At 41.4% G+C, this 19,346-nt stretch overlaps 1 protein-coding gene across 3 annotated transcripts in view; it reads left to right on the top strand.

Moving 5' to 3' along the window:
• Nucleotides 1–19,346, top strand: part of RORA (RAR related orphan receptor A) — a 504,081-nt gene that overhangs the window by 448,008 nt on the left and 36,727 nt on the right. For all 3 annotated transcript variants that reach the window (XM_073579504.1, XM_073579505.1, XM_073579506.1), the window contains one exon: nucleotides 18,531–18,616. In XM_073579504.1, coding sequence (XP_073435605.1) covers nucleotides 18,531–18,616 — 86 coding nt within the window. The remainder of the gene's footprint in view (nucleotides 1–18,530; nucleotides 18,617–19,346) is intronic.

Here is a 19,346-nt window from a genome sequence, read left to right as displayed (position 1 = left end):
CATCAGGGGCTTATCTACAGCATTCTGTAATGCTGTAGATAAGCCCCCGATGAAACCTGAAAGATAAGAAAAACACATTAGATTATACTCACCGGGGGCGTGGTCAGGTGCGGTGGGTGTCGCGGTCCAGTCCGGCGCCTCCCATCTTCATACGATGATGTCCTCCTCCTTGCTTCTCCCTCGGCTCCTGCGCAGTCGTACTTTATCTGCCATGTTGAGGGCAGAGCAGAGTACTGCAGTGCGCAGGTGTCGGGAAAGGTCAGAGAGGTCCGGCGCCTGCGCACTGCAGTACTCTGCTCTGCCCTCAACATGGCAGATAAAGTACGCCTGCACAGGAGCCGAGGGAGAAGCAAGGAGGAGAACATCGTATGAAGATGGGAGGCGCCGGAACGGACCGAACGCGGGGGTGAGTATAATCTAACTCGTTTTTCTTATCTTTCAGGTTACATCGGGGGCTTATCTACAGCATTACAGAATGCTATAGATAAGCCCCTGATGGCGGTGGCCCCAGCTGATAGGGCTAAAATGGGGTGACAGACTCCCTTAGTGCTTCTGGGTGTTACGCGCCTGCACAACGTATTAATCCTTACGTAATATTCTGTATATTTATAATATCTGAAAATAAAGCGCAGTTTTCATTGAAAGCGCGACTTTGGCATCATTTGTATGCAAACTGTATTTTGCCACAACCTTGAGTTAATTAAAAATAGAGTTCAAGTAGAAAACAAAGAGATAAATTTTTTTTTTTGTTTTTTTCAAATCCAATATTTATTTACTTTTTTTTTTTTTCTATGGCTATAATAAAATGTACAGTATAGTAATTGAAATCTATAGTAATTGTGCCAAACACAGTAGTGGATCCAAAAAGAAAGAAAAGTATAAAGGAAAAATTGATATTTTCCCAAAAATAAAATATCACAAAATCTATCAGATGGTAGCGTCACTCTGTGGAGACCATACATTAGGGGTGCACAATTTGGAAGAGGAAGTTATGATTGTGCATGAGTGTGGCTGCCTCCATTATAGTCAATGAGGAATGTGAAATGCTTGGTTGTTTCCATAACGCACATAAACTCTCACAAATAGACACTCTCACATTATTGATGCCACTTTGTCATATTGTTGCAGGTCAGGTTTTCAGCAAAGAGCATAGCAGTTCATGCCTCTTTTGGTCCCTATCACCGCAATAGGAAACTATGTATGCTTTTACATCGGTGGTGAGCTCCGTTTATTGTCTTTCAGATTTCTGTCTATAACAGATCGTAACGGTTACTGTATGTGACAACCTTGGACTGCAAGCACAAATATGATGTACACGTCCATGTGTTGTCCACACAAAAAGCACACTGACCTATAGAGTTGCATTAATCCATTTACACAACTGTTTTAATAAATGATCCGTTCAGTGATACTCACAGCATCCGTTTTTCAGATCAGACTCTGCCATTAAAGTCTATGGGAATCCATTAAACACTGATAAATAATGGAATCCATGCCGACTAGACGTGCTCGGACTCGCTCAATTCGCTTGCATTAAGCAAGGTCACGCATGTGTGTTATGACTTCTAAATCACATTCACACGGATAGCGTACAAACTAGGGAGACAAATACCTGAACCTCAAAGAAACCTGTTCAGACAAGGAAAAGCTCTCCTCTGAACCTGGTCTGTCCCTGCCTGACCGTGGAGGTTGACACCCTAGCGCAATGGCGCCCCCACTCGATGACAGCTTACCCTGAATGTTCTTAGCAGCTTCTAGTGTTGCTAGAGTAGCAATTCCCTAAGAAATAACTGAACCACACACAAAACAAATGCAACCAACTTAAACTACAGCAAAGTGAAAGCATCTAACAAAGTCTAACACCAGCAGTTAAAGGTATATAAAGCTGTATCAGAAAGGTGATAGGGCAGACAAACAGAGTAAATGAAAAACATCTGTTACCCAAAACTGACAGGAAAAAAGATAACTTTCCTTTGGGTGTTTTATTTCTGTTATGTGCTGTGGCTCAGCGGAAAGAGGTGCCGATCACAGAATCAAGGGTTTGAATCCAGACGCATGGCAAAGTCTAGTTGAATTGTGCACATTGCATTACTTGCAGACACATGAGATGCACAATCCTCTTTCTCCTGGTGGAGAATCCCGTGTCGCGCTCTGACGGTCTTCAGTTAGGAGGGTGTGCCTCAAACTGTCCCTGGAACTGGGACACTAACTATCCCTGTCCTGGGGGTACTGTTGAAGTTAGAGTGGGAGGCCCAAGTCTCCAACCTTACTATGCTCCTGTTAAACCCTGACCTGTCCCATCCCCCCACCCCATGAGGCATGGGACAGAAATGTAAGATAAGCAGGACACAAAGACAAAGCAAGGATAACAAAAAATCTCTATCATACAAAAGCACTAACCAACAATAGGGAGGAGAATAGGGACAGGGAGGAATAAACTAAATGGGAACAGGGACCAGGAGATAAACACAGATGTGCTACAGTAAACCACTCACCATTTCTACAACAACTCTACTCCAACCACTTAACTTAGCACACAGCACTGGAAGATGAATCTTTCACCAGCAGGGACAAGAAAGTCTGACCAGTTTAACTAGGAAGAAGTAATAACCAGATCAGGAGCAGCTGAAATGGAGCTGCATGTTTCTGAACAGCATAGAAAGGGCCATCAACCTCTTCAGCACCAGAATAAACTATATCCATTTAATATGGGACACAACTCACACCACCTCTAAAGAAAGCCTTTGATTCATTACGTGATGTGACTGTCCAACTCCGGGTCTTTCAAGGGGACGTGAAACCGTGACAGCATGCGCTAGGCGCAATGTGAGGATTCACAAGTCTGAACTCACTCTGAGACTGCAGACTTAAATCAAACTTAAGTCAAATCTGGAAAACAGGTTAATTAGTAGATAAAAAAGTTCAAATATACAACATGAAGGCAATACAGATGACACATGAGGGCAATATGATCTGTTGTGTATAAGGATGCAAAAATACCCATGGATGTTTGAATGTAGCCTCGCAGTCATTTCTCCTAGACTAGCCTGCGAAGCATGGTCACTTGATAGACATTGCAGATCATGATGAATGCGTGCAGTGGAAAATGGTTGCCCAACAAGATGAAGTGTAACTAGCCAAGACGATGCCATATAAATTATTTGGGTGGAGTTACCACTTAATTTTAATGTTGCATGTATACATATTTATATCCAAAACTACACACCCGAAGAGAATTCCAGTGGTGAGAAGTCCGGATGACGCAGAATGCTTTTATAGTGATAGACTGATGGTTAATCAGTATATTTTGCTGTCTGTAAAATGTGAGCTGGAAACTACGTTTTTTTTTTTGAAAATACAGGTAAGCCAGTGGCAGTATACATTTATTTTCCTGGATTTAGTTCACAGGTGCAATAATATATCCTCAGTTGGATATTAAAATTACACCTGTTTAGGCCCCCTATATTAGCTGTCACACCATCACTAGCAGCCTTGGCCATCTCTTAACTTATCTGTATTATCAGGACGCCCAGTCATCTATGTAAATGTAATACTACATTTTCCTTACGGATCAACCAGTGACGACTTTCCGCCTTTAAAAATGGTTCTCAGGAGCTGGATCTGTCACAATATGACTACTACAGTATTAATTTTAAAGGGGTTGTTTAATAAGACAAGTATTTTATATAAATTGCTGAAATTATTGTACTCCTTTAGAGTGGATATGTCACTAGATTAATATATATAATAATAATAATCTTAGACCGGATGAAGCTGGTGTACTTGCATTGCAAATCGTCACAATGGCTGAATTAGCTTTTTTGAATTTTTTTTCCTGCTTGATAAAAATGCGAATATTAAGAATCCAGCTGGAACGCTCACTCTACGTGTGACCAAGGTTTTACGCATAGTAACCCCCAAAGATTACTTATTGCTCACTGACCACAACGGTAAAATAAAAAAGCTATCTATGTGTTTTCTGAAAATCCTATATTGTCCAACCATTACTGATTTTGGCTCCTCCATTTCTCTATTTAGTTTGGGTTTATACATTACTGTATGTAGGAATTTTTGTTTTGGTTGGTCAGAGATGTGTATAAAGCTTCACAATCATTTGATCGTCTGTTGTATGTGACTTTTTTTGTGACTGAATTTAAAGATGTTGTCTGGGCAAAAAGAAAAATATGGGGCTTGGATCTGTCAAAAATAGCAAACTAATTGATGCTCACCTACCAGCACCCACCTGGATCCAGCGCTGGCTGCTCCACGGTCTGCACTGACACCGGAAGAAGAGACGTCATCGTTTTACCAGCACAAGGACTGCTGCGGCCTGTAATTGGCTGCAGTAGTCAGAGCCTTGAGCAGAGTATCATTTCATGTTTTTCTGATGATGTGCTGCTCAGGTCACTTTACCACTGCTGCCAGTCACAGGCAGCAGCGGTCCAAGTAGATATAGTGGTAAAAAAAGGGTAATGACTTGGATCCAACCGAACCAATATAATTTATCATTGCTGGTGGGTTTAGACACCGATTTTTCAGAATATATATGGGGGCTGAGGAAAGGTATTGCGCAGCGTGAGTTTTCACCTTTGTGATGCATACGAGTCCCACTAAAGTGCAAGCTGGTCTTGTCTCAATGCGTTTATGATATAATGTGGCAGTGATGAGCTGCCAGCAATAATGCAGTTATGTAAGTTGTTCTTGCCTGTTTAGTATACCATCCTTATAATTATGTGTACAGTACGTACAGCTTAATAAATTCATACACACCCTTGTACTTATACACCAACTTACGCATTACATTGGTATCAAGGCATCACACCTTCATGTCTAATCCTTGTGTAAGAAGACGGGGTGCTGACTTTAGTCTTTTACTTTATGTGGCAGAGGTCATGATAGAATTCAGAGCCTGGTGCTTTGGGTATACTTTTATTAGTTGGAACTCTAAGCTATACCACTGATCTAACAACTGCATATGTTTGGCTTACAAAGACTGATGCAAAATACTGATCAAATACTGAACTTGTGAACATGGCCCAATTGTATGGCTATCTGCATAATAAATATATATATGTAGCTCCAGCTAACGGCAGACATATAATAGGTATGTTATAGCCAATTTACTTGCATCCTTGATCTTGTTCCAAAATAGTATTTTCTCATTTGATCCCTTCCTTACTAATGATCCAATCATTTTTGTCTGCGATAAAATTGATAAATATATATACGGTAATTTCTTTCTGTACACGGAGATCATCAGCTGTCTGGTTGTATTGCCAGCTAACTGCAGCAGGAGCCTCCCCTCCTCTGCCTGCTTTTCTGCTTTAGGACACAAAAATTAAGCTTTTCCCATTGGGTAAAGCCACTAAAAAAAAAAAACCACTAGTTTTTATATAGGCTGGATATTTTTTTAAATCTTATATTTGTTGTTCTGCTGTTATCAAGCTGTTAACATAATGATATATATTTTGTGGGAAAGTTTCAGTAAAGCTTCTAGTTTAGCCATTGTAATCCTTGGCTCAGTGGGCGGTCCTAATCAGTGATTGACAGTCTTCCCGCTATGACTGTGAATGCAGATAGTGGTCAGTCACAGCAGAGACCGCCCACTGGACTTATACGCAGGAATTTCAATAAATAAGAGTTATTTTGAATTTCTTCCAGTAAACCTATATTTTGTTCTGCTCAGCTTCTCAACCTGTATACCGTTCTATCCACAGATCAGACTGCATGTAGGACATGACAGGTTCCCTTTCCACCTCATAGTCTATGATTATTTTCTGTGTTTGGCTTGCTTGGCATCCCCAAAATGCATAGTTCAGCCATGTAATCCTATCGTGATCACTCGGAAGGATTAGCGTTCATGAGCTAAACTGGTGATTTGTGCAGTATTCTTGCATGTAAGCAGCAGCCGTTAACAGCGCCCTCTTTCTGTACATTGTGGTATTTTTTTTACATTTGGCACACTCGGTGATTTCTATCAAAGCAGGTAAACACTGCGTTCTGTAAGCCAGTTTCCATGCGTCTCTGACCTCACTGTGAACGATGATGACAGATTTTTCATTTCTAGGAGGGATTAAGCAAGCCTATATTTTGAACAGCCCACAGTATATAGTGTAAATTAGTGTATATTGTTCATTACTACTATTATTATTAATATTATTTATATAGCCCCATTGTAATCGTAGCCTCTGTTGAGAATTATTTTGCTTTCCAAAAATTCTTAATGGCAAATAAATGTAGCAGTCGCCGTCATCAAAGCTACCGGAATAATATGGCGTGCCGCTTCTTTGAAGTGAAGAACATCCTTGTGCCTAGTTGTGCTGGATCGCACATGATGGAGACCTCTTCATGGAATTTTTAACAATCTGACATAAGAACATGTATCCAGCCCGGTTTTGCTTTTTATTGGTCTGTTTTGTTTTTTTTATTTGTTATTGTCTGGGAAAGTGTTTTTTTTGCTGATACAGAATGTGGAAAATCCCACCATTTATCAGCACCATGGACAGAGAATGGGCCATCAAATGGTTTTAAAATTTTATTACTCCTAATCAAGATGGTAATGGCTTTAGTTCTGAGCAATCAAACTAATTTCAATGTAAATAAAATTCCTTTACTCCTGAAACCGATAATGCAGAAACAACAGATAATTTGGAATCTCCTAGGACCAGATGCGGAACGCTGAGCAAACATAACTGATTAAGACTGTTGGGGAAAAAAAAACAAAGTAATACTTTTGATGTATCGTTGCATATTTTATTTTGGCCATGTGACTCTGTATTCTCTGTCTATAAAAAAAAATTGTCTATAAGTATTTTATAATCTAGAATATTTGGTAATCTGATCCCTAATATATCTATTAGATACTAGTGATGAGTGAACGTGGTCTGATAAGGTGATATCCGAGCATACCTGCAAGGCTGTGAAGTCGGTAACCTAAGCCTTCGACTCCTCAGTTTCCATGACTCCAACTCCACCAAAATGGGCTCTGATTCCACGACTCCAACTCCACAGCCCTGCCGGGGCTGTGGAGTCGGTAAGCCAAACCTTCGACTCCTCATTTTCCATTACTCCGACTCCAAGAAATTGGGATCTGACTCCACGACTCCGACTCCACAGCCCTGCCTGGGCTGTGGCGTCAGTAAGCCAAACCTTCGACTCCTCATTTTCCATGACTCCAACTCCAACAAAATGGGATCTGACTCCACAGCCCTGCTGGGGCTGTAGAGTCGGTAAGCCAAACCTTCAACTCCGACTCCTCAATTTCCATGACACCGACTCCCGACTCAACCAAAATGGGCACCGATTCCAACTTCACAACTCTGACTCCACAGCCCTGCATACTTGAGTGCTATCCAAGTGACTTCAGCATGCTTGAATAATATGTTGGAGTCCCCGCAGTTGCATGTCTCGTGGCTGTTGGCCGCAATACATTAAGAGATTGACTTAACAAACAGGCAGTCCCTGCATGTGTTGCAGCTGTCTAGCAGCCACGAGACATGCAGCCGCGGGGACTCAAACATATTATTCAAGCACACTGAAGACACTCTGTTAGCACCCAAGCATGCTCAGATAACACCTTATCCGAGGATGTTCGCTCATCACTATTAGATACCAGCTAAAGACCTTTTTATTATACTATGTATATATTACTAGTTAAATGTAGCCAGCTGACTTTAAGAGTTGCAGACCTTACATGACCCGTAGATGACAATACATTGCTAGTGAAATAATAGCTAAGGAAATAATTCTGACCTCCTAAAGCTGCAGAGTGTAGGACCTGACCAGTTTTACCACTAGTTACTCTACTTATTTCGCAAGCCTCATTCAATAGTTTTACGAAAAACTACCAGGTATGAATATGACAATTAATGTTAAACAGATTTTATATCTTATAATATTAGTGTGCGCTTGGAACACTCAAAGAAGAGGGAAATCTAAATTGGGTGGTTATAGAAAAAAAACAAAAAAAAAACTCTTAAGTGCTCTTTATGTAGCTGGATAATAGCGAGAAAATAGCAATTAGTAATAGTCAATTGTAAGACCTCAGAAGAAGTGCTTAAGGGAAAAAGAATATATATAGATGCTGGTGGCAATCTTAGTTCCAACCTGAACAATCACAAACTAAAAAATGACTAAGTATGGAATGGACAAGACAACTGTTAGGTGGATTCATAACTGGCTTAGTGATCGGACACAAAGAGTGGTTGTAAATGGCTGCACATCCAGTTGGAAGAATGTCTCAAGTGGGGTACCACAGGGCTCTGTCCTGGGCCCTGTATTGTTCAACATCTTTATCAACGATTTAGATGAAGGAATTGAGGGTAAACTGATTAAATTTGCTGATGACACAAAGCTAGGAGGGATAGCTAATACTAGAGAAGAGAGAGAGAGAATTCAAAAAGATTTAAATAAACTGGAGCAGTGGGCAGCAACTAACAGAATGGTTTTTAACAGGGAGAAATGCAAAGTACTACATCTGGGCAATAAAAATGAAAAAAGCATATACAGAATGGGAGGAATATGGCTAAGCAACAGTACATGTGAAAAAGACTTGGGTATACTAATAGATCACAGACTGAATATGAGTCAACAGTGTGATGCAGCAGCAAAAAAGGCAAATGCAATTCTAGGATGTATTAACAGAAGCATACAGTCTAGATCACGTGAAGTCATTATTTCCCTCTACTCCTCTTTGGTCAGACCTCATCTGGAATATTGTGTCCAGTTTTGGGCACCACATTTTAAAAAAGACATCAACAAACTGGAGCAAGTTCAGAAAAGAGCGACCAGAATGGTGACCGGTCTGCAAACCCTGTCTTATGAGGAAAGGTTGCAGGATTTGGGAATGTTTAGTTTGCAAAAGAGAAGACTGAGAGGAGACTTAATAGCTGTCTACAAATATCTAAAGGGCTGTCACATTGTAGAAGGATCAACTTTATTCTCATTTGCACAAGGAAAGACTAGAAGCAATGGGATGAAACTGAATGGGAGGAGACACAGATTAGATATTAGAAAAAACTTTTTGACAGGGTGATCAATGAGTGGAACAGGCTGCCACGAGAAGTGGTGAGTTCTCCTTCAATGGAAGTCTTCAAACAGAGGCTGGACAGACATCTGACTGGGATGATTTAGCGAATCCTGCTTTGAGCAGGGGGTTGGACCAGATGGCCCAGGAGGTCCCTTCCAACGCTACGATTCTATGATTCTAAGGCATGAGTGAGGGTAAAAACCTGAAATCACTGAACAGGTTATATACTGCAGGGTAATTCTCCCTGATAGTAGCTTAAAAAAAAAAAAAAAAAGTCAAATTGCAGCCTGTGAACGGCTGTGCAGAGTAGCCACAATAGTAAATGCACAAGTCAGAGAGCGGTACCTGTAAAGATAATGCGATGCGAAGTCCTCACTCCAGTAAGCGGTGCAAGTTAAAATAGCGCTTTTTGCTCCAGCGCTTGGAAAAGGAGGGGGGGTTTGTACACTGGGGTATAGACGAGTTACAGGAGCTGCCCCGGCTGGTGGCAGCCTCCTGTCAGTGTACCTCCAGCTGTGGAGCAGACGTGAGCGGCCTCTCGTGCTCCCGGCGTCTGTGAGCTGCTCCACATGACCACGTCAGTTTCACTTGCTGGTGGTTGCGACGGGGACCAATGGACTTTCCAACATGTTTCAAAGACTAACTGTCTTCTTCCTCAGGGATTTTATATCTTCTTTGATAAGTTATCAGTGTTTCTACCATGTCCTCATGACAACGTTTCCTGCCTATTCTCGGGTTAGTTCAGCCTTGGGTGTATCTAAATCAGTAATAACATGATTGATTGGCAATTTTTATTTATTTATTTTTTAATCTTTACTTTTTCAAGGTCCTCTCCAATACTGAACTAAAAGATGTCAGAGCCAGCAAAGGCATTATAAGACCGGATCCCAAAAACTGGGATTTTACCAAAGTTGTACTTGATTATAGAGGACCTTTTACCAAATTGGTGATAGATTCTTTCGAGCCATATTGCTCAATGTACTGACCTATATAGGACATTAGGCCAGCGGAGACGTTATTTGATCGGGTCCTCAAAAATGTAAGTTTTAACCACATTTGTGCCAGTTTTAGCCATGTTTCCCAATGTCATCTCCAGTATGACAGTGAAAGATATCAGAACCAGAAAAAAAAACATTGGCTCGGACCCCTAAAAATGTGCAGATTTTTTTTTTAGCAGCCGTATTTTGAACCTTAATAATATTTTCTCACACTATTGCTGGTGATTGCTGAAGGTTAATCGAACTTTGTAGTCCCGCGCATATCAGATATAAAGAATAATTTATTGCATTACTGTAATTAGTTTCAAGGCTCTGGGCAGCCATTAAACATGGTGAATTTACCCTGGAGTATTTTTATCGGTGTACAGACATTAATTATTAATATACTGCCTGATTATTATCATTGCCTGCTCTCTAAGTAAAGCCATAAGGAGTGATGTGTTTATTATGAGAAAACAGCAGTCTGGGATCTGTGTACAAACTTTTGTACTTCTGTCCTTTTTATATGAGCCATCCGTCTGAAGATGCCCTTGAAGCAGAAGAAACTATTAGATGCCCCAATCTAATGAATTGCATGGACACTGGGAGCTAAAAGCATCATTTTCCATTTTCATTGAAGGAAGAATAGATTTTCTTTTATTACATGCCTGGGTAGGATGTGACGGCTTCTGCCAATAACACAGAAAGGAAAGAGTATTTCCCACTTTCCTCTTCTCGGTACTTTTGTCAAAAAAATAACAGGTGTTATGGGGCCCATGTATGCTGTATATACAGTGGGTAGATCCATCAGCCCATGTATGCTGTAGATCCATCAGCCCATGTATGCTGTATATACAGTGAGTAGATCCATCAGCCCATGTATGCTGTATATACAGTGAGTAGATCCATCAGCCCATGTATGCTGTATATACAGTGACTAGATCCATCAGCCCATGCATGCTGTATATACAGTGACTAGATCCATCAGCCCATGTATGCTGTATATACAGTGAGTAGATCCATCAGCCCATGTATGCTGTATATACAGTGAGTAGATCCATCAGCCCATGTATGCTGTATATCCAGTGGGTAGATCCGTCAGTAAATCTGTTCTGGCTGTAGGATGTTCGCTAGTCTGAGCATGCTTTTCTTTCCTGTTACATTGTGTCTGATACATGTTATCCTTATGCAATTGTAATTATAGTCTATGTAATTCTGCCCTATTATATGGAAAGTATGGGTGTTACCGTAGACTGCGGGTAGTGCCAGCATTCATATGACTTGCGTGTTTGCCTGGCATTGAATCACACCGGATTAGCTGCTAAATATAAGAAACTTCTTCCATGATTGTTAGTTATATCACTCTCGGATTCCCAGCAGTAAGCTGGTGATTGGTCTGCGCCGGCTCCCAGCTGCAGTATACTGTACTGTCTGGTCATCGTTAGCATTGGATACTTTTACATCACAGTTTACATCAGTAGCCTTCTGTGTGCTAAGATGTGCGGCCTGTGAAAATCATTGCTGTAAATTGCAATATAGTTCTATTATTTTCTATTAAATGGTAAGGTAATTGTATTACACAGGGTATTAGTGATGAGCGAGTATACTCGTTGCTCGGGATTTGCGACAGCTAGACAGTCTGAATACATGTTAGGAAATCCTCACAAGTATTCAGGCTGTCTAGCAGCCACAAATCATGCAGCTGCGTCGACAGAAGCAAAATCTCCGAGCACGCAAGAATACTCGGAGGACACCCGAATATGCTCGGGAAAACCCACGCAACAAGTATACTCGCTCATCACTACAGGGTATACATAGCATGATTCCTTCTATAAAAAAAAATCTTTTTAAACTGCACATCTCATATTAAGCTAATAACCTGATAATGTGTGTATGATGTCATTTGTTGAGGATTTATGTACTCTGTTAGTTTTTACTAGGCTCTCACATAATATCTATATATCCTGGGCATGAGTATATTTCCTGAGTTTCTGCCTCCCTATTACAGTCTTCTCTCTTGTCCCTGCCCATACACATTAAAGAGGTCATCTGGGCCTTTTTTTTTATTATTATTATTATTAGTGGAGCTAAGAATGTACAGGTAGGTAATTGCTAACTACTACCTACCCTTTATGCCCAGCCCAGAGTGATCACAGACCGCTCCAGCCGGCAGCAGCTCTTCTTCTTCCGGCCCGCTCTGTCAGTGTGGTGCGACTGCTGACATCATGCTGATTGACAGCCAGCTCCCTGCCATTGACATCCGGTCCCCTGCTGCATAAACAGCATGACATCCCCTGGCAGAGTGGAAGAGAAACAGTTGCTCTGTCACCGGAAGCTGCAGAATCGCTGGCAGGAGCGGTGCGTGGTAGCGCTAAGCCAGCAGAGATCGGTGATGGGCACAACAGTCATGTAGTTGGCAACTAACTGCGTAAGTTTCTAGGCCCATAAGAGAAAAATATAATTCTGGATAACCCCTTTAAGTGGGTGTTCACCAGACCTGTTCACTTTGAAGGGACTAGTTGACCATGAAACCTGTATGGTGATGTCCTGACATTCCATAAACAGATGCTTAGAAAAAAAAGTGCTAGGCGTGTCGGGCACCTTTTAATATCCTATTGTCTGTATTGAAAAAACTTGCACACTGTACTGAGAATGTGTTTACATGATGAGTGGTTGGGATGAAGAGCTGTTGGCCAGTCGCTACTCTCAATGCACAGTAAATGCCCTCCATTTTTATTTGATCCGATACATCGGACATGCGAAAGTTAGTGGAGAAGCCACATACAAATCAGCCTGGAAGTGCACTATAACTGCTTCTTCCATCGGCACTTTCAATGAAAAGACACATGCCTTGCCACCTTTTCCATATGCAAATTTGTGCTGAAAGGGTGTCTATGAAGAATATATAAAATATATTGAAATTGGAACCTTTTTCGTATAATGGCAGGAGTCTGGTAAAATACTTTTGGTTTGAGGGCAGAACATCGAATTAAAATAGAAGTTGAAATCTGTTAATTCTTCGGTTAAGGCCTGTTTCACATTTCCGTCGTTGAAGGTCAGTCAAAATCCACCAGGCGGTTAAAAAACGGATCCGTCTCAGCCATGGACCAAACTGATGCCACAGGATCCGTTTTGTATACGGACCCACTGCAGCTGGCAAGAGGGTGAAATTTAAAGGAACCGCGGCCGAGAGAGAGAGAATTTTTGTTTGCACGGCTTTTCCTGAAAAACCCTACCAGAGCAAGAAAGGGGCGGATCCGTTTTTTTCTAAAAGTGGTGGATTTTGACGTCAAAGAACGGAAATGTGAAACATTCCTTAGCTGTGTTCACACGTTGCAGACTTGTGCCTTTATTTTACCCCAAATTTTGGTAAAACCCACAACATTTTTGCCCCAATTTTTGAATATTGCGACAGGTGGAATTCTCATCACAGTTGCGGCAATGTGTAAATGCAGCCTTCCGCCTGTGCTTGGTTCCCCAAGTGACAGACAATCAGGATCAGTCATTCCAAATTTTGTTGAATTGGTTTATTGCATGAAATCAGAGAACCCCTTTCTTTTGTAAGCGTCGGCCTTGACTATTATTATCTCCACTCCACCGAATAAACAATAGGAAGGGAGAAATATTTTGGTTGATTACGTGTACCGTGTAATTAATTACATTCTGATTATAGGGCACAGTGTGACTCACTTTTACTTCTTCATATTATTCTTTTCTTATACCTTTTAATCTGCTGGGATGTGTGTTTCATGATAACAAATTAGCGTGAATATTCATATTGTCCTTCTTTCATCTCTACCTACTCATCTGCAGTTGCACGGACCTATGTCATTTGTCTGTGTTTTCATAGGTGTTAAACCAATCTATGTACAATGAAAACATACATGTGGGCTAAGACGCTAAACGAAATCTATATATTCATTCCGCATACTACGGCTGAATACCCTTTTTTTTTTTTTTGGGGGGGGGGGCAGTTTCTTCTATTCAGTACTGCCCCCTCCCTGCCATACAAGGAATTGCAACCCAACTGTTGATGATCAAGTTATTGCTTGACGGGTAAAATTTTGGTGTTGCAAATTGGGAGGTAATTTAAACAAGAAAAAAAACTTTTAGGTCATAAACTTGAAAAGGCATCTGTTTTCAGCATCATGCAGTGCCATATTTTATAATGACTCTTTAGAGTAGGGCTGCACAGCTTTTAGGAGCCACATTATCAAATGGACCTCAGTAAGGTTTTGACATTGTGCGTCTTTTTATCTTAGAGTATGAGGGAAATAATCCCTTAAGAATTACTATTTATATACAACTTTTAGAACTAATTTTTAATTTGGAGCTTATCCTTACACGAGTTGTCCATATGACCAAATTGGATTTCTATTCAAAAGAGGTCACAAAACTCTAGATCAGCGAGCAGGTGTAATAACTGGATGGATCACTACTGTTTTTGGCTTCTCGATAGTGTCTTTAATGAATAGAGGCTAGAAATGGCTTTCCAAAAAATTGTAGAAACCTATTTACCGTACATCTTGATCATGAGATTGAAGGTGCCGGATTGTGAGAGAACTTTCAGAATGACTTAATAGCCGGATGAACTTGACATGTGCGGTAGGAAGAAATGGACTTTGTGGCCAAGGAGTCAAGTTTGATGTATTAGAAGATCTCCATAAATGCTCCAAAGCCTGTTCATTTATCACTTTTGCATAGTATTCTCAAATCAAATCAAATTTGTCCTCTTCTGTCGCAATAAATGTTCATAACCGTGCACATAGGCAAAAAGCAGGTACAGTGGGCACAAGATGATAAAGGATAACAGTTGAACTAACCAAACTCATAACAAATTTGCTGAAAAATTCAGCTTTGTTTTGGGTCGAAATAAATCTGCCAGCCATTAGAGCTCCTATCCCTGAAACCTATTTTGGGAGATTCACTCATCTTCATAAAGGAGCTTTGCGTGAGTCTCTGCACGGTTTTACTTTGCCTGCAGGACATGGTTTGTCTGAAAGTGAAGATCTGTGTTCACCTCTATGAATGGCGGTGGCAGACGAAGGTTTCATTTCCAGCTGTAGTGATAAAGGCAAGATAAGGGACTAGAAGAGTATGAATGTGTAGTAGCGAATCATTGTGTATTAGTAATGAAATCCGTTGTACGCTGTGCATTTACACAATATCCAATGCCACAAGGTAATCGGAGTCCCAGTACAGTGCACGGTGCAGGTGGAGCGTGGTTTCGCTGCTCTGTATTTTCTACGCGGAGCACGAGCATTCATCATTCTGAGCATACTTTGCACCATTATTTTATGTGGGGCAGCGGCCGTGTTATGTCGTGTGTTCTCCTGCTCTGGATCATTATACAAATGGATATCTTCATTACCAGTGTAACTGTGCATCATCCTAGAGACCAGTGTGATTAATATTGGTATGAAGATACTCAGCATCACAGTAAAGAGCGTATTCATCATCGGTGTGTAGATGTAATCACACAGAGCAGTGTGACTGCTAACACATCATACATTTTCACCATGACAGTCATGTGCATGACGGATTACTGGCCACAAATGCGGCCTGCTGGGACTAGGCTATTAGACACATATATGCATTTGTAATGTTTTATTATATTTATACAAGTTGATCAGCCATAACAATAACAGGTGAAGCGAATTCCATTGATGCACTATATCACCAAGATGACAATGGCACCCATCATGGGATAGGATATGTTAAGCAGCCAGGGAAGTCACTTCTTTATGTTTGTGTTGGAAGCCAGATGGTCAAGTTTAAGAATCTGAGCAACTTTGACAATGGCCAAATTGGGTTGACTAGACTGGGTCGGAGCATGATATGGGGTGTTACTAATATGTAGTGTTTAGTGCTAAAAAAAGGGGCGTATCGATTCACGGGACTCTGGCCCATCTCTTACCTTCCAGAAACCCAGGCACATCGGTTGATAAGCCCAGCTGGCTCGATGTAGTCATTGCAAGGTTATGCACAGCCCTTGCTAATTAAAATAATCCCAGAAGGTAAGGGATTTGCAAACTTTCCATCCAGCCCTCAGAGTGTACTGACCTGGCCAATGGACTGGAGTGCCACAAATCGATCTTCCCATCCCTAGATAGTACCTAAAAAGAGGGAAGAAATGGTGAACTTTCATCAGCTTCATCAACGTCCAGGGTTCATTGGTGTAATTGTAAAGGCTAGCAGTCTGGTGCAATCCAAAAGAAATGCTAACTTAGCAAAAATTGGTTAAAAAGTTCTTAATAACGATAATAGATGGAGTCAGAACACACAGTGCTTCACTGCTTGCCGCTTATAGGGATGCATAGCTGCATACTAGTCCGTGTTCCATCCTGAACCCTGTTAACTACTGAAAGTGCCGAAATTGGGCACATGGGCATCAGAGCTGGGCCATTGAGTAATGAAAGAAGTTGTATGGTCTGATGAATGTTTTCTTGTCAATGACCAGGTGCGAATCCGCCCCTCCTTACCTGGGGAAAAGATGTCACCAAAATGCCCTATAGTAAGAATGAAAGGTAGTGGAGCCGATAAGATGATCTGGACATTATTCTGTTGGGAATCCTTGGGTCCTGGCATCCGTATAACGGCAGTCATGTGACATTCAAATATTCCACATGTATCACCTTCCTAAACATAGTGTAATGTCACGTGTGACTGGATACACCGCCTCCAGCAGGGCGAATTTCTATAACAACCGTGAACCTGGATATACTGCCTCCAGCAGGGCGAATTTAAACAGAGTTAAGGGAAACACCGGGGAAACCGTTACAATGGAGGGCCCTGCAATAGGTAACGGGGACGTGGAGACCTCCTGCACTCCCCTGAGTCAGTGTCCCTACACTCCTGACGATCCCTAGGCAGGTTCTGCACCTGGCGACGAGCTGGATACCTCAAATCCCTAGCTCGCCCTGCACTTATCCCTCTCTAATGAACAGGACGGTGCAGAAACTAATACCACCACTGCACTAATACACACACAAGGAAAGTCACAAACAGGGAAAAACACCACTTAGCTTTGCTCTGTTGCTATTGCTCCCAGCAACAGAGTACAACACCAAAGTTCAGCTTCACCCCTGATGCTTGACACCTGAATTCAGCTTCCGCCTAAAGCTATTACACCAGAGCTCCCCTGAGCTTCCAGGAACTCCTCTCTGTAGTTCCTTCCTTCACCAGACTTGGTTGGAAATGAGCAATATCACCAACAGTGAGTGAGACCACCTGCTACTCCTTTATAGGTAGGAGCCAGGGAATCACACCTGTTTCATAATCACGTGCAATAACACTAGCGGCCACCGGGGGCAACTAAACTAAAGTAACCAGAGTGTAATGACCCTAATGGCCACCGGGGGCAAAACTAACTTTAAGCAAACAGTTTAAAGGAAAAAAAAGGTTACTTGTGCAAAATCTGTCATCATCCAACTTGGATCATGACACACAGCCTCAGACCCTTACATGGCAGTGGTGTTATATAGTGGCAGTGGTCTCATCCAGCAGGATAATGTGCCCTACCACACAGCAAAAACTGTTTGGGTGAGACTTGAGGAAGATAAAATGAGGATTTCAAGGTGTTGACTTGGCTTCCAAACTTACTACATCTCAAACTGATGAAGATTTGCTAGAAAACCACATCTGTTGCATTGGAGGTCCCACTTCATGGCTTGCAAGATGTATAGAGTCCCTTGCATATCGTCTTGGTGCGAGATACCTGGACAACTTTTGAGGAGTTGTGGAGACCGTGCCTATAAGGAGCTCTTTTGGTTTAATGTCCGAGATCGATTAGGCTTGCAAATGTAATATTTGCTCTGTTGTTTGCACAGTGATGTCCTGTATAATTTTGGTTCTCCTTTACCTGCCAGTCTTAGATTTGTTAAAGCTTGAATTTCTTGTTGCTTTTTTCAACAATAGACAATAGCGGAGATGTTCTCGTCAGTTCCTGGTATATGTAGGGGTAAATATATGCTTTAAATGTGTTAGTAACTATTTGCTAATAATTTAGAATAAGAAAAAATACTTGGTGAAGAAAACTATGAAGCTGGAAATTTAAGAACAAAATAATAGAACCTGTGTTTCCTGTTTTCAGCCAGTGTAGGAGCTGACTAATATCAGTCCAGACAATATCTGCCTCTAGTATCACTACTTCTACATATCTCCCGTTCTATGGCCGGATATATTATCTGTGCATGGTTGAGGATTGTGCTTTGTTTTTGAGGAAACTCATACCGATTCATTTAGATGTTGTCAGATTGGGAATGAACCAACCCAAACGTTTGCATTACCACACAGTCATATCTGTATACTTATGCACAAATGTGTATGTTTTACATCTTTTGGCACCTCATTTGACCCATTTTAATTACCCAAAAGCCTTTTGATAATGAGCAACTATAATTTTAGATGGGAGCCCTGGGGGGGGGGCAGGCTCACGTCGCTGCCTGGAATATTTAGCATGGGTTCATCTAGTACATCTATTAAAATGGAAGGTAATTAACTCGCTCTCTCCTCTCATTCTTCAGCTCAAATCGAAATAATTCCGTGCAAAATCTGTGGCGACAAATCATCAGGGATCCATTACGGGGTCATCACCTGCGAGGGTTGTAAGGTACAGTATGTGACAGTGGGAACACTGTCTTTATGTCACATAAGCCATGACTATGATCGGATACAGAATAAGTCTCTGGTTTAGATTCTGATAAGTTTTTTGGTGTAGATCAGAAAATAATGTATTCATATGCAACTTATTTAATAGTTAGCTATGCCAGGAAGCTGCATAGTAGTAGTCATATAAGTGATACCAGTGCACATCACTAAATCTTAAAGGGGTTGTCCATACCTATAATGGTTTTTATAAGGATCTTTTTTTAAGCCCTAACTTCTTTTGTAATATGCTTTGTTATAAAGTTTCCTATCATTCCCTATATGTGCTTTTTTACTTTAATTCCTAAGATGTTTCATTTTAGGGGAGTTTCAAACAGGACACAGCTTCTATCACTCCCACTGAAACAGGATGTTATCAGGGGATGGTGCTGCCGCCACTTATCATAGCTTTTATCACCACCACCCCCTGGTGACATCCTTTTTCAGGGTGGGTGAGGTGGGGGATAATGGAGAATTGACCTCATCTTCTGTCCCTGCTGCCCACATCTTCAGTGGCTGCTGCCACACTGTTGCCTCCATCAAAGTCCCAGGTCCTGATACCACTTCCTTTTTCCCCAAAGCAAATTATCAGGGGTCGATGATAAAAACAGGATGACAGAAGCGCCCCCACAGGTTCTGTCTCTACCCTAAGATTATGTCACTCACCCTGCTTCTGTCACCAATCCCTAATGACA

The sequence above is a fragment of the Dendrobates tinctorius genome, unplaced genomic scaffold (assembly GCF_039654945.1).
Source record: "Dendrobates tinctorius isolate UK_male_01 unplaced genomic scaffold, ASM3965494v1 ptg000062l, whole genome shotgun sequence".
In the NCBI taxonomy this organism is placed as follows: Eukaryota; Metazoa; Chordata; class Amphibia; order Anura; family Dendrobatidae; genus Dendrobates; species Dendrobates tinctorius.
This window is presented reverse-complemented; position numbering and strand designations above follow the sequence as displayed.